This window comes from Hypomesus transpacificus, chromosome 14, assembly GCF_021917145.1.
Source record: "Hypomesus transpacificus isolate Combined female chromosome 14, fHypTra1, whole genome shotgun sequence".
Taxonomy (NCBI): domain Eukaryota; kingdom Metazoa; phylum Chordata; class Actinopteri; order Osmeriformes; family Osmeridae; genus Hypomesus; species Hypomesus transpacificus.
In genome coordinates, this window is record NC_061073.1 from 222,848 (window position 1) to 243,365 (window position 20,518).

A 20,518-nucleotide genomic window follows, 5' to 3' on the forward strand; every position below is an offset into this window, starting at 1 on the left:
TGTCTCCTCTCTCCTCATGTCTCCTCTCTCCTCATGTCTCCTCCTCTCTCCTCATGTCTCCTCCTCTCTCCTCATGTCTCCTCCTCTCTCCTCATGTCTCCTCTCTCCTCATGTCTCCTCCTCTCTCCTCATGTCTCCTCTCTCCTCATGTCTCCTCCTCTCTCCTCATGTCTCCTCTCTCCTCATGTCTCCTCTCTCCTCATGTCTCCTCTCTCCTCATGTCTCCTCCTCTCTCCTCATGTCTCCTCTGTCCTCATGTCTCCTCTCTCCTCATGTCTCCTCCTCTCTCCTCATGTCTCCTCCTCTCTCCTCATGTCTCCTCTCGCCTCATGTGTCCTCTCTCCTCATGTCTCCTCCTCTCTCCTCATGTCTCCTCTCTCCTCATGTCTCCTCTCTCCTCATGTCTCCTCCTCTCTCCTCATGTCTCCTCTCTCCTCATGTCTCCTCCTCTCTCCTCATGTCTCCTCTCCTCATGTCTCCTCCTCTCTCCTCATGTCTCCTCTCTCTCCTCATGTCTCCTCTCTCCTCATGTCTCCTCTCTCCTCATGTCTCTTCCTCTCTCCTCATGTCTCCTCTCTCCTCATGTCTCCTCCTCTCTCCTCATGTCTCCTCTCTCCTCATGTCTCCTCTCTCCTCATGTCTCCTCTCTCCTCATGTCTCCTCCTCTCTCCTCATGTCTCCTCCTCTCTCCTCATGTCTCCTCTCTCCTCATGTCTCCTCTCTCCTCATGTCTCCTCCTCTCTCCTCATGTCTCCTCCTCTCTCCTCATGTCTCCTCCTCTCTCCTCATGTCTCCTCTCTCCTCATGTCTCCTCCTCTCTCCTCATGTCTCCTCCTCTCTCCTCATGTCTCCTCCTCTCTTCTCATGTCTCCTCTCTCCTCATGTCTCCTCCTCTCTCCTCATCTCTCCTCTCTCCTCATGTCTCCTCTCTCCTCATGTCTCCTCTCTCCTCATGTCTCCTCCTCTCTCCTCATGTCTCCTCCTCTCTCCTCATGTCTCCTCTCTCCTCATGTCTCCTCCTCTCTCCTCATGTCTCCTCTCTCCTCATGTCTCCTCTGTCCTCATGTCTCCTCCTCTCTCCTCATGTCTCCTCCTCTCTCCTCATGTCTCCTCTCTCCTCATGTCTCCTCCTCTCTCCTCATGTCTCCTCTCTCCTCATGTCTCCTCCTCTCTCCTCATGTCTCCTCTCTCCTCATGTTTCCTCCTCTCTCCTCATGTCTCCTCCTCTCTCCTCATGTCTCCTCTCTCCTCATGTCTCCTCTCTCCTCATGTCTCCTCCTCTCTCCTCATGTCTCCTCTCTCCTCATGTCTCCTCCTCTCTCCTCATGTCTCCTCTCTCCTCATGTCTCCTCCTCTCTCCTCATGTCTCCTCTCTCCTCATGTCTCCTCTCTCATGTCTCCTCTCTCCTCATGTCTCCTCTCCTCCTGTCTCCTCTCCACCTCTCCTCCTCTCCCCTCCTCACTTCCCCTCCTCTCTCCTCCTCTCTCCCCTCCCCTCTGACTGTGTGTTGTCTCCTCAGGGCTCCACCAAATCTCTGACCTACACAAAGCAGAGGAGCACGCTGCCCAGGTAACATCACTACCTCCACCTCTTATCCTCCTCCACCTCTCACCCTCACCCTCCTCCACCTGTCATCCTCCTCCACCTCTCACCCTCCTCCACCCTCCTCCACCTCTCACCCTCCTCCACCTGTCATCCTCCTCCACCTCTCACCCTCCTCCACCCTCCTCCACCTCTCACCCTCCTCCACCTGTCATCCTCCTCCACCTCTCACCCTCCTCCACCTGTCATCCTCCTCCACCTCTCACCCTCCTCCACCTGTCACCCTCCTCCACCTCTCACCCTCAACCTCCTCCACCTCTCACCCTCACCCTACTCTACCTCTCACCTTCCTCTCTTCTCCCCTTTCCCTTCTCCTCTCCCCTCCCCTCCCCCTCTGTCTTCGCCCCTCTCCTCCCCCCCCTCTCTCCCCCTCCCCCTTCCCCTCCTCTTTCCTCTTTCCTCTCCCCTCAACCTCTCCTCCCCTCTGTCTTCTCCCCTCTCCTCCCCCCCTCCTCTCTCCCCTCAACCTCTCCTCTCCTCCCCCCTCTGTCTTCTCCCCTTTTCTCCTCCCCCCTCCACTCTCCCTTCAGGAGCTTCAGTGTGGACAGAGTGATGGATCGTGTGATGGAGAGCCACTATGACTTTGACCTGACCTACATCACAGAGAGGATCATCTCTGTGTTCTTCCCCCCCCTGCTGGAAGAGCAGCGTTACCGTGCCAACCTGAAGGAGGTCGCTGCCATGCTCAAGTCCAAACACCAGGACAAGTTCCTGGTGAACAAAACATACATACATAAAACATACACCTCACCACCTAGAATCCTTTACCTTCTATTTTACACCCCAGAACCTAGACCATGGGACCTAGACCCTAGAATAGAGACTGTACAATGTAGGGTAAGGGTTAATGCGTCTGAGTGTGTGTTTGCTATGTATATGTGTGTATATATATATATGTGTGTATGTGTGTGAATGTGTGTCTGTAGGTGTGAATGTGTGTGTGTGTGTGTGTGTATGTGTGTGTGTGTGTCATCATTTTGTCTGTGTTATCTGCAGCTGCTCAACCTGTCTGAGAGGAGACATGACATCGCACGCCTCTACCCTAAGGTACCCGTAGCCCTGCCCCACCTCCCCTGCCCCACCTCCCCTGCCCCACCTTCCCTGCCCCACCTCCCCTGCCCCACCTCCCCTGCCCCACCTTCCCTGCCTCCCCACCCCCACACCTGCCTGCCCGTCTGTCTGCAGTCTAATCCAGGTTTTATCCATAGTGACACAAAAATCCCCCCCCAGGTGCGAGACTTTGGCTGGCCTGACCTGCACGCACCCCCCCTGGATAAGATCTGTGCCATGTGCAAGGCCATGGAGGGCTGGATGGCCTCAGACTCCCACAGAGTGGTGGTCCTTCACTGCAAGGTCCGGGGCAGCTACCAGTCTGGACAGGTTTAAAGGAAACATAGTGGAGAGTAGGAGCGAGAGCAGAGGAGGAAGGGAGAGGAGGAGGGAAGGAGGAGGGGGGGGGGAGAGGAGAGGGAATAGGCATGGGCCGGTATCAGATTTTGAGGGTATTATAACCTTGAGAAAAAATACCACGGATTCACGGCATAACGGTTTGCGTTTACAGCTCAAAAAATTTTTTTTGAACACAATATATTACATTTTTAAGCAACATATAAAATAGTTTGAACAGCAGGTGGTCAGTGTGGATGTTGGCAGGAGAGCAGAAGAAGTGGGGGATGTCCTGAGGTAAAGATGTGTGTCATCAGCGTAACAATGGAATGATATTCTGTGCCTGCTAAATGCCAAGGGGGAGCATGTAGATGGAGAAGAGGCTGGGGGCCAGCACAGAGCCCTGAGGAGGCTGGGGGCCAGCACAGAGCCCTGAGGAGGCTGGGGGCCAGCACAGAGCCCTGAGGAGGCTGGGGGCCAGCACAGAGCCCTGAGGAGGCTGGGGGCCAGCACAGAGCCCTGAGGAGGCTGGGGGCCAGCACAGAGCCTGAGGAGGCTGGGGGCCAGCACAGAGCCCTGAGGAGGCTGGGGGCCAGCACAGAGCCCTGAGGAGGCTGGGGGCCAGCACAGAGCCCTGAGGAGGCTGGGGGCCAGCACAAAGCCTGAGGAGGCTGGGGGCCAGCACAGAGCCCTGAGGAGGCTGGGGGCCAGCACAGAGCCCTGAGGAGGCTGGGGCCCAGCACAGAGCCTGAGGAGGCTGGGGCCCAGCACAGAGCCCTGAGGAGGCTGGGGGCCAGCACAGAGCCCTGAGGAGGCTGGGGGCCAGCACAGAGCCCTGAGGAGGCTGGGGCCCAGCACAGAGCCTGAGGAGGCTGGGGGCCAGCACAGAGTCCTGAGGAGGCTGGGGCCCTGCCTGATGAACACCGCAGGTGACGTTGTGGGTGTGTGATTTGGCGTTGCCCAGGGCGACGTAGTCGGTTCTGCCGGTCAGGTATGAGATAAACCAGTTGTGAACATGAGAGTCCAATGGTCTATTGCAGGCGATGGAGGAGGATGTTGTGATCTACTGTATCAAAAGCAGCTGTTAGGTCCAGGAGGATGTCGAGATGGGGAACCAGTATCTGCTGCCTTAAGGAGGTCGTTGGTGACCAAGGCTGTTTCTCTACTATGGCCAGGGCGGAAACCAGACTGAAACTTCAACAACAGTTTTTTCCAAAACCTTTGATAGGAAAGGAAGATTGGAAATGGGTCTGTAGTTGGAGAGAACTACTGCTCTTCCCCAGAACAGTATTTTTTTTTCTATGGTTCTAGTATAACGTAGGCTAACGTGAAACTAGCTGATGATAGCTAGTTAATTAGCTGTGTTATTTGCCTTAGGCGGTAGCATGCCAAAAGTAGCCTACTGTTCAAAGTTTATTTCACCAGTGCTAAACTCGCCAACCGGAGGGTTGCTTTCTCCACTGCGTAAACCCTGATTCCAGCACGTTCCGTCTTTGACAAGACAGAAAAACAGCTCATACCTCAGCAACAGTATCACGGAAATAAGAGAGGTATTGAAACTTTTTCAAACCGCGGTATACCTTGAAACCGGTAACCGGCCCATGCCTAAGGAGGAGGAGAGAGAGGAGGAGGAGAGAGAGGAGGGGAAGAGGAGGAAAGGAGAGAGGAGGAAGGGAGAGGAAGGGAGAAGGAGAGGGGAAGAGAAGGGGAGGAGGAGAGGAGGGAAAGCAGAGGTAAACAGAAAGACTGGAACAACAGATGGTTTATACATCACTTCCCTCAGGGGAGACCTGCCCTGGCACACTTCTGTGTATTTATGTCTCCCTATCTCTCTCCCTCTCTCTCTCTCCCTCTCTCTCTCTCTCTCTCTCTCTCTCTCTCTCCCTCTCTCTCCCTCTATCCCCCTCTCCTTCCCCCTCCCTCTGGCAGGGTAACAAGGGTAAAACAGGAGTGATCATGGCTGCCTACATGCACTACAGCAAGATCTCAGCAGGGTAAGTCCAGCCAGCCAACTCCTCTGGCCCTATCATGGCTCCACAGTTTCCACCCTGTCAATGGCTCCGGCTGTGGGACTGTGGAAACTAGTTCTGGTTCTGTTAAACTAGTTCTACTAATGGTTCTGTCTAGAAGACCAGCCTCTAGGTCCAAAGAGCTCTACTAACCCTACCTGGGATGACAGACAGACATACAAATCAGGATCCAGCATATACTGAAGAAATAGAGATGTGTAGATGTAGATCTGAGTAAATGTAGGGCTGTGCAGTCCAATGCCTTTATATATCTATACATAGTGTCTGTGTCTGTGTGTGTGTGTGTGTGTGTGTGTGTGTGTGTGTGTGTGTGTGTGTGTGTGTGTGTGTGTGTGTGTGTGTGTGTGAACAGTGCAGACCAGGCCCTCAGTACTCTAGCCATGAGGAAGTTCTGTGAAGACAAGATTTCTTCATCCCTCCAGCCCTCCCAGAACAGGTGAGACTACACTGACCAATCAGAACACACCAACTACACTGACCAATGGCAAGACGTATTGCAAATCCTAATTTCATATGAATAGGTGAAAAGCAAATAAACACACCCTCTTGTTGAACCTCCCCTCAGTATAGTAGATATACCCTACACACAGTGTATGTACTACAGTATATCCTCCTCCAGGTATATCTACTACTTTGGGGGTCTGCTGTCAGGAGCCATTAAGATGAACAGCAGTCCTCTGTTCCTGCACCAGGTCCTCATCCCCACCCTGCCCAGCTACCAAGCACACAGAGGTGTGTGTGTGTGTGGGTGTGTCTGCATGTCCTACCCAAACCACATCCAGAGAGAGACAGAGAGACAAACACAGAGAGACAGAGAGACACAGAGAGACAGAGAGACACAGAGAGACAGAGAGACACAGAGAGACACAGAGAGACAAACAAAGAGAGACAGGGAGACATAAACACAGAAGCACAGAGAGACAGAGAGAGACAGAGAGACAAACACAGATAGACAGAGACACAGAGAGACAGAGAGACAAACAAAGAGAGACAGAGAGACATAAACACAGAGAGACAGAGAGAAACAGAGAGAGACAAACAGAGATATAGAGAGAGACAGAGAGAGACAACATCATGTGCCAAAGATGTAGATGTACAGTGTGTCAGTATGTATGCATGCTACACAGTATGTATGCATGCTACACAGTATGTATGCATGCTACACAGTATGTATGCATGCTACACAGTATGTATGCATGCTACACAGTATGTATGCATGCTACACAGTATGTATGCATGCTACACAGTATGTATGCATGCTACACAGTATGTATGCATGCTACACAGTATGTATGCATGCTACACAGTATGTATGCATGCTACACAGTATGTATGCATGCTACACAGTATGTATGCATGCTACACTGTATGTATGCATGCTACACAGTATGTATGCATGCTACACTGTATGTATGCATGCTACACAGTATGTATGCATGCTACACAGTATGTATGCATGCTACACAGTATGTATGCATGCTACACAGTATGTATGCATGCTACACAGTATGTATGCATGCTACACAGTATGTATGCATGCTACACAGTATGTATGCATGCTACACAGTATGTATGCATGCTACACAGTATGTATGCATGCTACACAGTATGTATGCATGCTACACAGTATGTATGCATGCTACACAGTATGTATGCATGCTACACAGTATGTATGCATGCTACACAGTATGTATGCATGCTACACAGTATGTATGCATGCTACACAGTATGTATGCATGCTACACTGTATGTATGCATGCTACACTGTATGTATGCATGCTACACAGTATGTATGCATGCTACACTGTACCAATAATAATAATAATAATAATACCCTTGCCATTTATTTTTTCATATGTAACTTATTATATTGTTCTATACAGTTTTTTGTGATTTATGATATGAATTAGGTTTGATGATATGTTTATAATTACATATGTTGTACCTTCACTGTGGACCACCCTGGCAACATTGTGCAACCTGAACATTCATGCCAATAAACCATTTTGAATTGAATTGATAAACAGAGAGAGACAGACAGACAGACAGACAGACAGACAAGGAGAGAGGGACAAGGAGAGAGAGAGACAGAGAGAGAGAGAAACAAGGAGAGAGAAACAGAGAGAAAGAGAGACAAGGAAAGAGAGACACAAGGCGAGAGAGAGAGCGAGACAAGGACAGAGAGAGACAAGGAGAGAGAGAGAGAGAGAGAGAGAGAGAGAGAGAGAGAGAGAGAGAGAGAGAGAGGGGAGGGGGGAGAGAGAGAGAGGTGAGGGGGGAGAGAGAGAGAGAAAGAGAGAGAGAGGGGAGGGGAGAGAGAGGAAGGGGGAGAGAGAGGGGGGGGGAGGCGGAGAGAGACAGAGAGAGAGAGACAGAGAGAGACAGAGAGAGAGAGGGGAGAGAGAGAGAGAGAGAGAGAGAGAGAGAGAGAGAGAGGGGGGGGGGGGGGGGTTTAGGGATCCTAGTCCTCATGCTTCTCTTCTCTCTGCAGGATTCTTCCCCTTCATGAAGATCTACCAGGCCATGCAGCTGGTCTACACCTCTGGCATCTAGTCAGTACACACACTCACACTCACTCACATACACACACACTCACACACACACACACACACTCACTCAATCACTCACATACACACACACACACACTCACTCTTGTGTGTGTGTGTGTCCAGTGATCTACAGGGTTCGGGAGGAAGGAGGTTGTGTGTGACCATTGAGCCAGCTCTGCTGTTGAAGGGTGACATTATGGTGAGTGACCCCTGACCCCTGTTAACCTCTGACCCCTGCTCTCTGACCCCTGCTCCTTGTTAATCCCTGACCCCAGATCCCTGTTAACCCCCGACAACCCTTGACCCCTGATCCCGGTTAACCCCTGACCCCTGTTAACCCCTGACCCCTGCTCCTTGTTAACCACTGCTCCTTGTTAACCCCTGACCCCTGTTCCCTGTGGCGCCCCCTGCAGGTGAAATGTTACCAGCGCGTGCCCCAGCGGGCCGAGAGGGAGCCGGTGTTCCGGCTGCAGTTCCACACCTGCACCATCCACGGAGCCCAGCTATGGTTTGGCAAGGGGGAGCTGGACCTAGCCTGCTCAGGTACCTGCACACCTGCTGTACACACCTGCTTAACACACCTTCTGTACACACCTGCTGTACACACCTGCTGTACACACCTGCTGTACACACCTGCTGTACACACCTGCTGTACACACCTGCTCTACACACCTGCTCTACACACCTGCTGAACACACCTGCTCTACACACCTGCTGTACACACCTGCTGTACACACCTGCTGTACACACCTGCTGTACACACCTGCTGTACACACCTGCTGTACACACCTGCTCTACACACCTGCTCTACACACCTGCTGTACACACCTGCTGTACACACCTGCTGTACACACCTGCTCTACACACCTGCTCTACACACCTGCTGAACACACCTGCTCTACACACCTGCTGTACACACCTGCTGTACACACCTGCTGTACACACCTGCTGTACACACCTGCTGTACACACCTGCTGTACACACCTGCTCTACACACCTGCTGAACACACCTGCTGTACACACCTGCTGTACACACCTGCTGTACACACCTGCTGTACACACCTGCTCTACACACCTGCTGTACACACCTGCTGTACACACCTGCTGTACACACCTGCTCTACACACCTGCTGTACACACCTGCTCTACACACTGCAGTCACATTTTATTACACTGTTACAGTATCATCACTATCAAATATGAAACTCTACCTCCCCTCCTCCTCTCCTCCCCTCTCCTTTCCACTCCTCTCCTCCTCCCCCCATCTCCTCCTCTCCTCAGATGAGCGATTTCCGTCTGACGCCACCGTAGAGTTTGTCTTCTCGTCTGGGCCAGAGAAGATCAAAGGTTTCCCTGCTTCTACTTCCTGTTTTATCTTCTACTTCCTTTTTTATCTACACAACTCCTTTTGGAGAGAACTTTCCATCCAATCAGATCTATTTGCCTTCCCCTTTCCCCCTCCATCAGGTCGGGAGTACATGAGGAATGACCCAGCTGTGACAGTGGACTACAACACTGCAGACCCTGTCGTTCGTTGGGACTCCTACGAGAACTTCAACCAACGCTACCAGGACAGCTTGGAGGGTAACACCACACACACAACACTACCAGGACAGCTTGGAGGGTAACACACACACACACAACACTACCAGGACAGCTTGGAGGGTAACACACACACACACAACACTACCAGGACAGCTTGGAGGGTAACACACACACACACACACACACAACACTACTAGGACAGCTTGGAGGGTAACACACACACACACACACACAACACTACCAGGACAGTCTGGAGGGTAACACCCACACACACACACAACACTACCAGGACAGTCTGGAGAGTAACACACACACACAACACTACCAGGACAGTCTGGAGAGTAACACACACACACAACACTACCAGGACAGTCTGGAGGGTAACACACACACACACACATCAGAAGGAATTGAACTGATACCCTTCCTTGTCCTTCAGACATCGCCCACACCAGGGGTCCTGTGGATGGGAGTCTCTATGCCCAGATCAAGAAGAGGCGTGGCCAAGCCTCCACTAATGGCAGCCAAGAAGGCTCCGGCAACGAACGGCCAAGTCGCTTCCTCCCTACCAGCTCTGACTCCACCCACTCTGTTCACTCCAGCCAATCATGTGGCCCATCCGAGCGTCGGGACGAGCCGATTGGTCCTCCGCCTCCCACGCGTCAGGAGAGGGAGGAGCTAGACCGTCTGCTGGGGGGCATGGAGGGGCAAGGCGGGGAGAGGGAGACAGCCATCTTGGACGACAGTGACTCCTCCCCCTCGGAGCTGGAGAGGGGTGGCGGGGGGTTGGGCCGGTCCTGCTCCTGTCGCCACGACTACCGCTCCCAGCGCTGTGACCACACCCTGCTCACACTCAATGGAGTCCTGCTCCCTGGCCCCACCAGCCCCGCCCCCTCACACCTAGACCTGTGTCAACACTACCCCCCCGCCAAGGTCCTGCCCCCTCCCGACCTGCTGTGGGGACGCCAGACCCCGCATCACTTCCTGCCCTGCCCCTTGTCCACGCCCCCTCGCCCACTTGCCCCCCCCCAGGAGGCCATCCCTCAGGACTGCCCCCCCCAGCCTCCCCCCGGCCCCTACCCAGAGCTGCTGCTGGACGGCCCACCCTCTGGCTGCATCTGCCGGGATTGCAGCCTGCGACACCAAGATTCAGCCTATCACGGTTTGCGGCGGGAAGATTCGGCCTATCACGACCTTCGGCGGGAAGAATCAGCCTATCACGGCCTTCGGTGGGAAGATTCAGCCTATCATGGCCTTCGGCGCGAAGATTCAGCTTGTCAAGGTTTGCGGCGGGAAGATTCAGCCTATTACGGCCTTCGGCGGGAAGATTCAGCCTATCCCAGCTTGCGGCGGGAAGATCCGGCCTATCACGGCCTGCGTCTGGACCGGGGGGAGGGGTTCCACTGGGACCGGGTGGCGGAGCTACAGCAGCGTGATGGAGGCCTGCGCCGGGGCCGGGGGGAGGAGCTACACTGGGAGAGGCGGGGCCGGGACATGACCCTCCAATGGGAGCGAGAGGTGGAGCTACAGTGGGAAAGGGAGGCGGATTTCTGGCACCGTAGGGCCACCCTCTCTTCCTACACGCCCCAAGTTCATGACCTCCCAGCCTTCACCTTTGACCCCCTGCCCTTGGGACACCCAGCCTATCCGGAGGGCAGTCACTCCCACGGCCATGCCCGCCTGGAGGGGAGGTACCAGCCCCGCCCCCCCTGCTCCTGCTTAGCCTATCAGCCATCTCCCTCGGAGAGCAGGGGGTATGGGTCTGGCTGCCAGTCAGAGACCCCCTCCCCCCTGCCACCTCCCGGAGCCTGCACACACACTGGTGAGACACACACACACTGGTGAGACACACACACACACTAAATACAAGACACAAACTCTCCTCTTCCTTTGCCCTCTCTCCTCCCTCTCAGAGGTGTGTACTTCAGGAGACAGTGTGGGCTGGCGGGACCACATATCCCAGAGTTCCATGCGGCAGCTGCAGAGAGACGCCCACCAACCGCCATGCTCCACGCCCTCTGACCTCTCCGGCCCGCCCACTCCCGTCCACACCAGCAGTCCACAACGCACACTGGACAGGTGGGACCTCACCACTATATCACAGGAAGGGAAGGGGTTATGTGAGGAGGGGGAGGGGTTATGTGAGGAGGGGGAGGGGTTTGTTTCTAGGTTTAACATATCATGGATGAAGCAACAATGTCATCACAACGTGTCCATTTAGATTTCATGGGACCAGCAGTAACTCATCACAAAGCCAAAACGTAATCTTTTTACATTTTCTGCAGTTTTTCAGACTGAAAATCTGTGGATTAAGTTAAAATAGCTTTAAAGAGATTCAATCTTTTGGATAATTCTATTGCAAGATTCCTCCATCCTCATAAAGATCGCCAGAAAACTCCCTGGCCCTGTCTCTTGCTGTAATTTTTACGTGCAAAGGCACAGAGGAGTTGTGGCAGAGCCTGTTTAAGGAGAGCCTGCCCACTCCCTATTAAGCCCCATTGTACCGAATTTTGTTGCAGTTCCACCACAGTTCCACTGGGATTGATCGTGGTCGAGTGCAAAATGTGGGAGTCTATGAAGCTAAACGGCTACATTTGTTTCTTTCACCTGATTGTTGTTGAGAAATCTCAGATTTGATTGTAGTTTTTGCATGTTCAACATGGATTACAGTTCGAAAGTTGAATGAACGAGTACTTGTGTCCTTTCGATTTCTTACAGGGTAAGTCATTGTTGCCCATAACACGCTAGCTTTCTGCTAACGAATGCTGATTGGTTAGTGAAGGACTGACTACGACCAGATATCCCGCTTGATGGCATCCGAAGCAGAACCAGAATATCAGAGCATTAGCAACATTAGTAACAACATTAGCAAACCAAAACTCTTTCTAGCATGTGTATTGAGAGGGAGACTCCCCTGTCAGCTGTGTTGTCGATGCCTCGAGAGAAAAGTGGCAGTAACCAGAGCTTGCCGTCAAGCAGTATGTTGGGCCGTACAATGTGTATGACGTCAATTACATTTTAAAAGGCTTTTTTAGAACAGAAAGGCGACTTTTAAAAAATCTATCCCCCAGCGGTGTGTATTTTTTTTTGCCTCCCCTTTCTTATTCAGAATTCAAATTACTAGACAAAAAATTATATCCTGAGAAAAGTGGATTTTGAGGGGTATAGCTCCACAGACCTCCATTCATTCTGCACTTTTTTTCGCTTGTCGTCCACTATGAATTGACAGTAAAAGCATTGCTTATTCCACAATTTTTTTGTCTTTGATTATGCGTAACTGTTACATTTGTCATCGTAACGTCTAAACAATTGGAATTACATACATATTGCATATATAAATCACAAGAATAATCAGTAAAATACAAATACAAGTTTATTAAATAAAATGATTTAATAAAAAAAATTACGTTTGAATTTTGGCAGGGTAGGCAGTGCCAACCTTGCCTACCCTGACTGCACGTCACTGATTCTATTCGAAATTCTGCGGTTTTTGTCAGAATTCTGCGCTGGCGAATTTCTTTTGGGCTTGCTCATCACCCTAACTTGGCTAACACTAGCTAACTGTCGCTCTTTAAAAGAAAAAAAAGGCTGACACTTCTAAAAACGAGTTATCGTTTTATCTAACGAAACCGAACAACAACCAAAAGCCACATCTGATCATCCCATTCACCATTATGCATTCAGTTAGCCGTAGCTGTTCTCATGTTGGTGTCCAGGATCAGCTTACTTCTGATACAACAAAAAAAATGCACCAAGGCTAATCAGTCTCATCTTTCCCATTCAACCCAGCTAACCGGCTAGCCTTCTGACTTCCTGTCTACTGAGTGTGACATCATTATCTCTCTGTGTTTCAGCCTCAGAACCACCAACATCAACAGCGACTACGAGTCTGGCCAATCACAGGACAGAGCTTACCCCAATGGGTCAGACACACACTCCAGAACCCCCACCCCTTCACACACACACTCACCCACCCCACCCTCACACACACCCCCAGCCCCCCCTCATGCTGGGAACCACTGGTCTACTCCTGTTCAGACCCCGACCCTGACCTCTGACCCTACTCACGCCACCCCCAACCTGCCCAGCCACCTCCAACCCCAGTCCCAAACCCATACCCGGCCCCAGACCCAGATCCAGCCCCAGACCCAGCCCCAACTCCATACCCAACCCCATACCCAGCCCCATACCCAGCCCCAACCCCAGCCTCAACCCCAGATACAGCCCCTGACCCAGCCCCTGACCCATCCACCTTCCCCAACCATGCCCAGTCCCACCCAGCCCAATGGAGCCTCTCCTCCCCCTCCTCACAGAGAGCTGACCCCAGAGACCCCCTCCGAGCCCCTGCCTCCCTCCTCCGACCCCCCCATTCCAGGCTTTGCTACCCAGGGCCGAAGGCTAATGCTGGCCAGCCCTGAACCCTACTGCCCCCCTCCTCACCCTGAACCCTACTGTCCCCCTCCTCACCCTGAACCCTACTGCCCCCCTCCTCACCCTGAACCCTACTGTCCCCCTCCTGATGGCTCCTCCGGCTACGCTGGCATCCTCAGTCCCCAGCCCACCGGCCCCCAGCCCACCGGCCCCCAGCCCGCCGGCCCCCAGCCTGCTATCCCCCAGCCCGCCGGCCCCCAGCCTGCTATCCCCCAGCCCGCCGGCCCCCAGCCCGCCGGCCCCCAGCCCACCGGCCCCCAGCCCACCGGCCCCCAGCCCCCTCTCCCAGAGAAGCGCCGTCTGCCTACCCAGCCCGGCTCCGGACACGCCCCCATGCAGCACCATGTGACCTTCTGCCCCACGGTGGGGGGCGATGTAGGGGGCGGTGTGGGGGGTGGTGTGGGGGGTGGTGTGGGGGGCGGTGTGGGCACCCTTGACATTCCTCCAGAGGGGGAGGTGCTCAGCAGGGGAGGGGTGAAGGTCGTCCAGGACAGTTCCCGCTTCTGGTACAAGCCTGGAATCTCCAGAGACCAAGGTGGGTCAGCACTCTGCCGTACACAACAATATCTTCTGTACCCCACACAGGATGTAGGGTCAGGAGACAGGATGTGAGGTCAGGAGACAGGATGTGAGGTCAGGAGACAAACGCCTCATCTCCTCACCTCCTCTCCTCTCTTCCTCTCCAGCCATTGCGGTGCTGAAGGAGCGAGAGCCAGGCTCGTTCCTGATCAGAGACAGCAGCTCCTTCCAGGGAGCCTACGGCCTCGCCCTCAGGGTGGCCACGCCCCCAGCAGGCCTCAACCACAGCAGCAAGGGTACACACACAAGCACACACAAAAGCACAATTACACATACACACACACAAACACATACACACACCTCTGAACGTTCTTTGTGTTTACACACACACACGCACACACCCTCGTGGTATCAGACCCACTGGAGCAGCTGGTGAGGCACTTCCTGGTTGAGACGGGGCCAAGAGGAGTCAAGATTAAAGGCTGTCAGAACGAGCCTCACTTTGGTGAGACCCCCAAACTCCAACCCCTGACCCAACCCCTGACCCAACCCTAACCTGTAACCCCAACCCCAAACTCTTAACCCTCACCCTGAAAGTCTGTACTCCAACTACCCTGCTGACACGAACACCTGTACCTGTACCCTCACCGCATTCTGAGCTATTTAGTCATAACAAGAAAATTAATAATAATTAAATTAATGTCTTTCTGTCTGCCTGTATGTCTGTCTGCATGTCTCCCTGTCTGTTTCTCCAGGGAGTCTGTCAGCTCTGGTGTACCAACACTCCATCACCCCCATTTCTCTGCCCTGCTGCCTGACAATCCCTGACCAAGGTAGGCAGTCTGGTGTCACCATGGAGACGCTCACACACACATATGCATGCTCACACACACACGTTCAAACAAACTCACTCACATATGTAGGTTCACAGTACATAAAGGTCATAAAGCTCAACTGTCTATGGTTTTACGATATATTTAGGTTTTTTTAAGGAGCAAATACTTAGCGCTAGCTCTTAGCTCATTTATGGTCTGTTGCCAAAAGTGGTGAGAAAGACTTATTGTCTAAGACTGCATGTCACACGAGTCACGACTGGCTTCCTGGTATATTCTAGTGCGTTGCCATGTTTTCTCATCCCCCCCTATGTGTGTGGCTGCAGACTCTCTGGGGGAGCAGGTGGAGCAGCCCCCCAGCAACATGAGCACAGCTGCAGACCTGCTCAGACAGGGAGCTGGTGAGTTTGTCTGCCTTTCTGTCCTACTGCCTGTCTGTCTCTCTGGCCTACTATCTCTCTGTATGTCACTGTTCCTCCTGCTCTTCTTCTCTTACCTGATTGGTTGCTCCTGGCCCCGCCCCCTGCCTTCCAGCCTGTAATGTCCTCTACTTGAGTTCCGTGGAGACGGAGTCGCTGACCGGCCCCCAGGCCATTGCCAAGGCAACCGGTGCCACACTGGGGCGGAGTCCGCGTCCTGCGGCAACAGTCGTCAACTTCAAGGTGTCATCCCAAGGCATCACTCTGACAGACAGCCAGCGCAGGTACCTACCCTAGACAGCTGTACATTATACACACCTGTACACCATATACAATAGTACATACACACCTGTACATACACACCTGTACATATACACTTGCACACTAAATAAAGTTTTAGTCATTTAGCAGACGCTCTTATCCAGAGCAACTTACAGTAAGTACAGGGACATTCCCCCCGGGGCAAGTAGGGTTAAGTGCCTTGACCACGTTATATGGCACGGCCGGGAATTAAACCGGCAAGCTTCTGATTGTTTGCCCGATTTCCTAACCGCTCAGCCATCTGACCCCATACCTATCCCACCCTACCCTACACCTGTACATCCTACCTTGCACATCCTAAGTTATACATATTTATCCTACACTAGACACACCCTACCATATACACTGTACAACATGCAACGTTTATGCTGTCCTGATGTACCGTGTGTGTGTGTGTGTGTGTGTAGGGTATTCTTCAGGAGACACTATCCTGTTTGCAGTGTGACCTTCAGCACCGTTGATCCAGAGGACAGGAGGTGAGGGCTGAGCATGTGCAGCACACACCTTAGTTACATCTTAGTAACACACCTTAGATACATCTTAGTAACACACTTTAGTAACACACCTTAGTTACATCTTAGTAACACACCTTAGATACATCTTAATAACACACCTTAGTTACATCTTAGTAACACATCTTAGGAACACACCTTAGTTACATCTTAGTAACACACTTTAATGACATCTTAGTAACACACCTTAGTGACATCTTAGTAACACACCTTAGTAACACGCCTTAGTTACATCTTAGTAACACACCTTAGTGACATCTTAGTAACACACCTTAGTGACATCTTAGTAACACACCTTAGTAACACGCCTTAGTTACATCTTAGTAACACACCTTAGTACCACGCCTTAGTTACATCTTAGTAACACACCTTAGTGACATCTTAGTAACACACCTTAGTAACAAATCTTAGTAACACACCTTAGTGACATCTTAGTAGCAAACCTTAGTAACACACCTTAGTTACATCTTAGTAACACACTTTAGTTACATCTTAGTAACACATCTTAATGACATCTTAGTAATACACCTTAGTGACATCTTAGTAACACACCTTAGTGACATCTTAGTAACACACCTTAGTAACACGCCTTAGTTACATCTTAGTAACACACCTTAGTACCACGCCTTAGTTACATCTTAGTAACACACCTAAGTGACATCTTAGGAACACACCTTAGTTACATATTAGTAACAAACCTTAGTAACACACCTTAGTGACATCTTAGTAGCAAACCTTAGTAACACACCTTAGTTACATCTTAGTAACACACTTTAGTTACATCTTAGTAACACATCTTAATGACATCTTAGTAATACACCTTAGTGACATCTTAGTAACACACCTTAGTAACACACCTTAGTAACACACCTTAGTTACATCTTAGTAACACACCTTAGTGACATCTTATTAATACACCTTAGTGATATCTTAGTAACACATCTTAGTAACACACCATAGTGACATCTCAGTAACAAACCTTAGTGACATCTTAGTAACACACCTTAGTAACACACCTTAGTGACATCTTAGTAACACACCTTAGTAACACACCTTAGTGACATCTTAGTAACACACCTTAGTGACATCTTAGTAACACACCTTAGTGACATCTTAGGAACACACCTTAGTTACATCTTAGGAACACACCTTAGTTACATGTTAGTAACACACCTTAGTAACACACCTTAGTGATATCTTAGTAACACACCTTAGTAACACACCTTAGTGACATCTTAGTAACACACCTTAGTTACATCTTAGGAACACACCTTAGTTACATGTTAGTAACACACCTTAGTAACACACCTTAGTGACATCTTAGTAACACACCTTAGTGACATCTTAGTAACACACCTAAGTGACATCTTAGGAACACACCTTAGTTACATATTAGTAACACACCTTAGTAACACACCTTAGTGACATCTTAGTAACACACCTTAGTGACATCTTAGTAACACACCTAAGTGACATCTTAGGAACACACCTTAGTTACATGTTAGTAACACACCTTAGTAACACACCTTAGTGACATCTTAGTAACACACCTTAGTGACATCTTAGTAACACACCTAAGTGACATCTTAGTAACACACCTTAGTTACATCTTAGTAACACACCTCAGTAACACACTTTAGTTACATCTTAGTAACACACCTTAGTAACATCTTAGTAACACACCTTAGTAACATCTTAGTAAAACACCTTAGTAACACACCTTAGTTACATCTTAGTAACACACCTTAGTGACACATCTTAGTTGTAAAGCATCCTTATCATCACCATAATTGCTTGCTGTTCAACTGCTCAGGCCTGTGTGTTTGTGTGTTCTTCAGCACCTGTGTATTCTGTCTGTCTGTGTGTTTGGGTGTTCTGTCTGTCTGTGTTTGTGTGTTCTGTCTGTGTGTTTGGGTGTTCTGTCTGTGTGTTTGTGTGTTCTGTCTGTGTGTTTGTGTATTCTGTCTGTGTGTTTGGGTGTTCTGTCTGTGTGTTTGTGTGTTCTGTCTGTGTGTTTGTGTATTCTGTCTGTGTGTTTGTGTGTTCTGTCTGTGTGTTTATGTCCTGAGACTCTCTCTATTTGCTTTAGATGGATTAACTCTGACAGTACCACCTCTAAGTAAGTGTTAAAATATCTGTGTTTATGTAGATGAAAGATTCCATACATGGCAACATTTAGCTTAACTAGGCAAAATCTTCCCAAATAGATCCCAGTAGATCTTTCTCTACTCACCTCATCCTCCCAGTATATCTCTCTCTCATCCTCTCATGGTGACTCCAGGCAGCTCAGAGACATTGCCATAGTTACATCACCATAGCTATATCCAGCCATAGTTAAGACCATCCAGGCATAGTTAAGACCATTCAGCTTTGTTAAGACCAGCAACATCTTGACAAAGACCCCACATTCTGACGTGCTTTCCCGGTGCAGGGTGTTTGGCTTTGTGGCCAGGAAGCCGGGCAGCCTAGCGGAGAACGTATGTCACCTGTTTGCAGAGCTGGACCCTGAGCAGCCGGCCGGCGCCATCGTCAACTTCATAAACAAGGTCCTGTTGGGCTCCCACCAACGCCGTTAGACCATCGGAATCACCATGGAGGCCACAAACCATCCACCACAGAGATCACCATGGAGACCACAAACCATCCAGCCTGTCATTCTGTCCACCAAAACCGTTCCTTCCTCAATCTTTACACACACTCACCAACTGTGTATTCTCCATACGCACACAAAGACTCACCTGTGTAATGTGTTTATACTGATGCCGTCGTTGTCGTAACATTTCAAGTGCCTCAGTGGCCGAAGCTTTGGCATCCTGTAGGACCAGCTTCTAGCTCACCTGGAGCAGCAGGAGTTACTAGCCTAGCTCACCTGGAGCAGCAGGAGTTACTAGCCTAGCTCACCTGGAGCAGCAGGAGTTACTAGCCTAGCTCACCTGGAGCAGCAGGAGTTACTAGCCTAGCTCACCTGGAGCAGCAGGGGTTACTAGCCTAGCTCACCTGGAGCAGCAGGAGTTACTAGCCAAGCTCACCTGGAGCAACAGGAGTTATTAGCCTAGCTAACCTGGAGCAGCAGGAGTTACTAGCCTAGCTCACCTGGAGCAGCAGGAGTTACTAGCCTAGCTTACCTGGAGCAGCAGGAGTTACTAGCCTAGCTCACCTGGAGCAGCAGGAGATACTAGCCTAGCTCACCTGGAGCAGCAGGAGTTACTAGCCAAGCTCACCTGGAGCAACAGGAGTTATAAGCCTAGCTCACCTGGAGCAGCAGGAGTTACTAGCCTAGCTAACCTGGAGCAGCAGGAGTTACTAGCCTAGCTCACCTGGAGCAGCAGGAGTTACTAGCCTAGCTCACCTGGAGCAGCAGGAGTTACTAGCCTAGCTCACCTGGAGCAACAGTTACTAGCCTAGCTCACCTGGAGCAGCAGGAGTTACTAGCCTAGCTCACCTGGAGCAGCAGGAGTTACTATCTCTGATACTGCCTGTATGAAACAACAGCATACAGAGATATTTTAACCAGATTTTGTTTTTGACTCTCGTTTGAGCTCTAACAGCTTTTATTTGTAGGATTAGGGTTAGGTGTTTATTTATACAGAGACAGTTGTAGAGAGAGTGAAACGGGGATAGAGAGAGGGGAGGATGTACAGATAATGACCCGATGAATCCAGAATTGAACCTGAGCCTCTGGGTTGTGGCCTTAGTGGCAGCAGGTCCTATGTCCAGTAGAGTCCAGGCAGATGTCTAAGTGGATGTGCTGAGCATTCAACATCATGTAGAGTGTGTATGACAGGAAGTGTACGGTGTATGTGCATGTGAGATGACAGAAGGTTATGTGTGTGATGACAAAGGGTTGTGTGTGTGTGTGATGACAGAGGGTTATGTGTGATGACAGAGGGTTATGTGTGATGACAGAGGGTTATGTGTGATGACAGAGGGTTATGTGTGATGACAGAGGGTTATGTGTGATGACAGAGGGTTATGTGTGATGACAGAGGGTTATGTGTAGGCCTGTTGAAAGGTATGCTGGGGGTTTTGATGGTCAAGTGGTTTCAGTTTTGATAATTGTATCTGGAATATATGCCTTCTCCAGGACACAAAACCCTGTATCTTTAAACTGACAAACTATCACCAAACCTGAATAATTTTATCTCTAACCCTTTATGACAGTATATCAATTCCAGGTGTGCAGCTCCAACATTATAACAGATCACACATCGCAGTGATTATAAAAGATCACACATCGCAGTGATTATAACAGATCACACATCGCAGTGATTATAAAAGATCACACATCGCAGTGATTATAACAGATCACACATCACAGTGATTATAACAGATCACACATCACAGTGATTATAACAGATCACACATCACAG

The 20,518-nt window shown here is 50.6% G+C and overlaps 1 protein-coding gene across 1 annotated transcript in view; it reads left to right on the forward strand.

Moving 5' to 3' along the window:
• The window catches only part of LOC124476335 (tensin-2-like), a 37,700-nt gene extending 18,683 nt beyond the window's left edge, over positions 1-19,017 (forward strand). Inside the window, exons 6-29 of the mRNA XM_047033430.1 lie at positions 1,521-1,570; positions 2,134-2,317; positions 2,600-2,650; positions 2,834-2,956; positions 4,919-4,983; positions 5,372-5,455; positions 5,639-5,751; positions 7,511-7,571; positions 7,692-7,767; positions 7,982-8,111; positions 8,850-8,915; positions 9,036-9,152; positions 9,553-10,935; positions 11,027-11,192; positions 12,968-13,510; positions 13,664-14,079; positions 14,231-14,359; positions 14,479-14,568; positions 14,819-14,896; positions 15,223-15,297; positions 15,431-15,599; positions 16,044-16,112; positions 18,238-18,267; positions 18,580-19,017. Coding sequence (XP_046889386.1) covers positions 1,521-1,570; positions 2,134-2,317; positions 2,600-2,650; positions 2,834-2,956; positions 4,919-4,983; positions 5,372-5,455; positions 5,639-5,751; positions 7,511-7,571; positions 7,692-7,767; positions 7,982-8,111; positions 8,850-8,915; positions 9,036-9,152; positions 9,553-10,935; positions 11,027-11,192; positions 12,968-13,510; positions 13,664-14,079; positions 14,231-14,359; positions 14,479-14,568; positions 14,819-14,896; positions 15,223-15,297; positions 15,431-15,599; positions 16,044-16,112; positions 18,238-18,267; positions 18,580-18,724 — 4,413 coding nt within the window. The 3' untranslated portion in view covers positions 18,725-19,017. The remainder of the gene's footprint in view (positions 1-1,520; positions 1,571-2,133; positions 2,318-2,599; positions 2,651-2,833; positions 2,957-4,918; positions 4,984-5,371; positions 5,456-5,638; positions 5,752-7,510; positions 7,572-7,691; positions 7,768-7,981; positions 8,112-8,849; positions 8,916-9,035; positions 9,153-9,552; positions 10,936-11,026; positions 11,193-12,967; positions 13,511-13,663; positions 14,080-14,230; positions 14,360-14,478; positions 14,569-14,818; positions 14,897-15,222; positions 15,298-15,430; positions 15,600-16,043; positions 16,113-18,237; positions 18,268-18,579) is intronic.
• Positions 19,018-20,518: the final 1,501 nt, after the last annotated feature.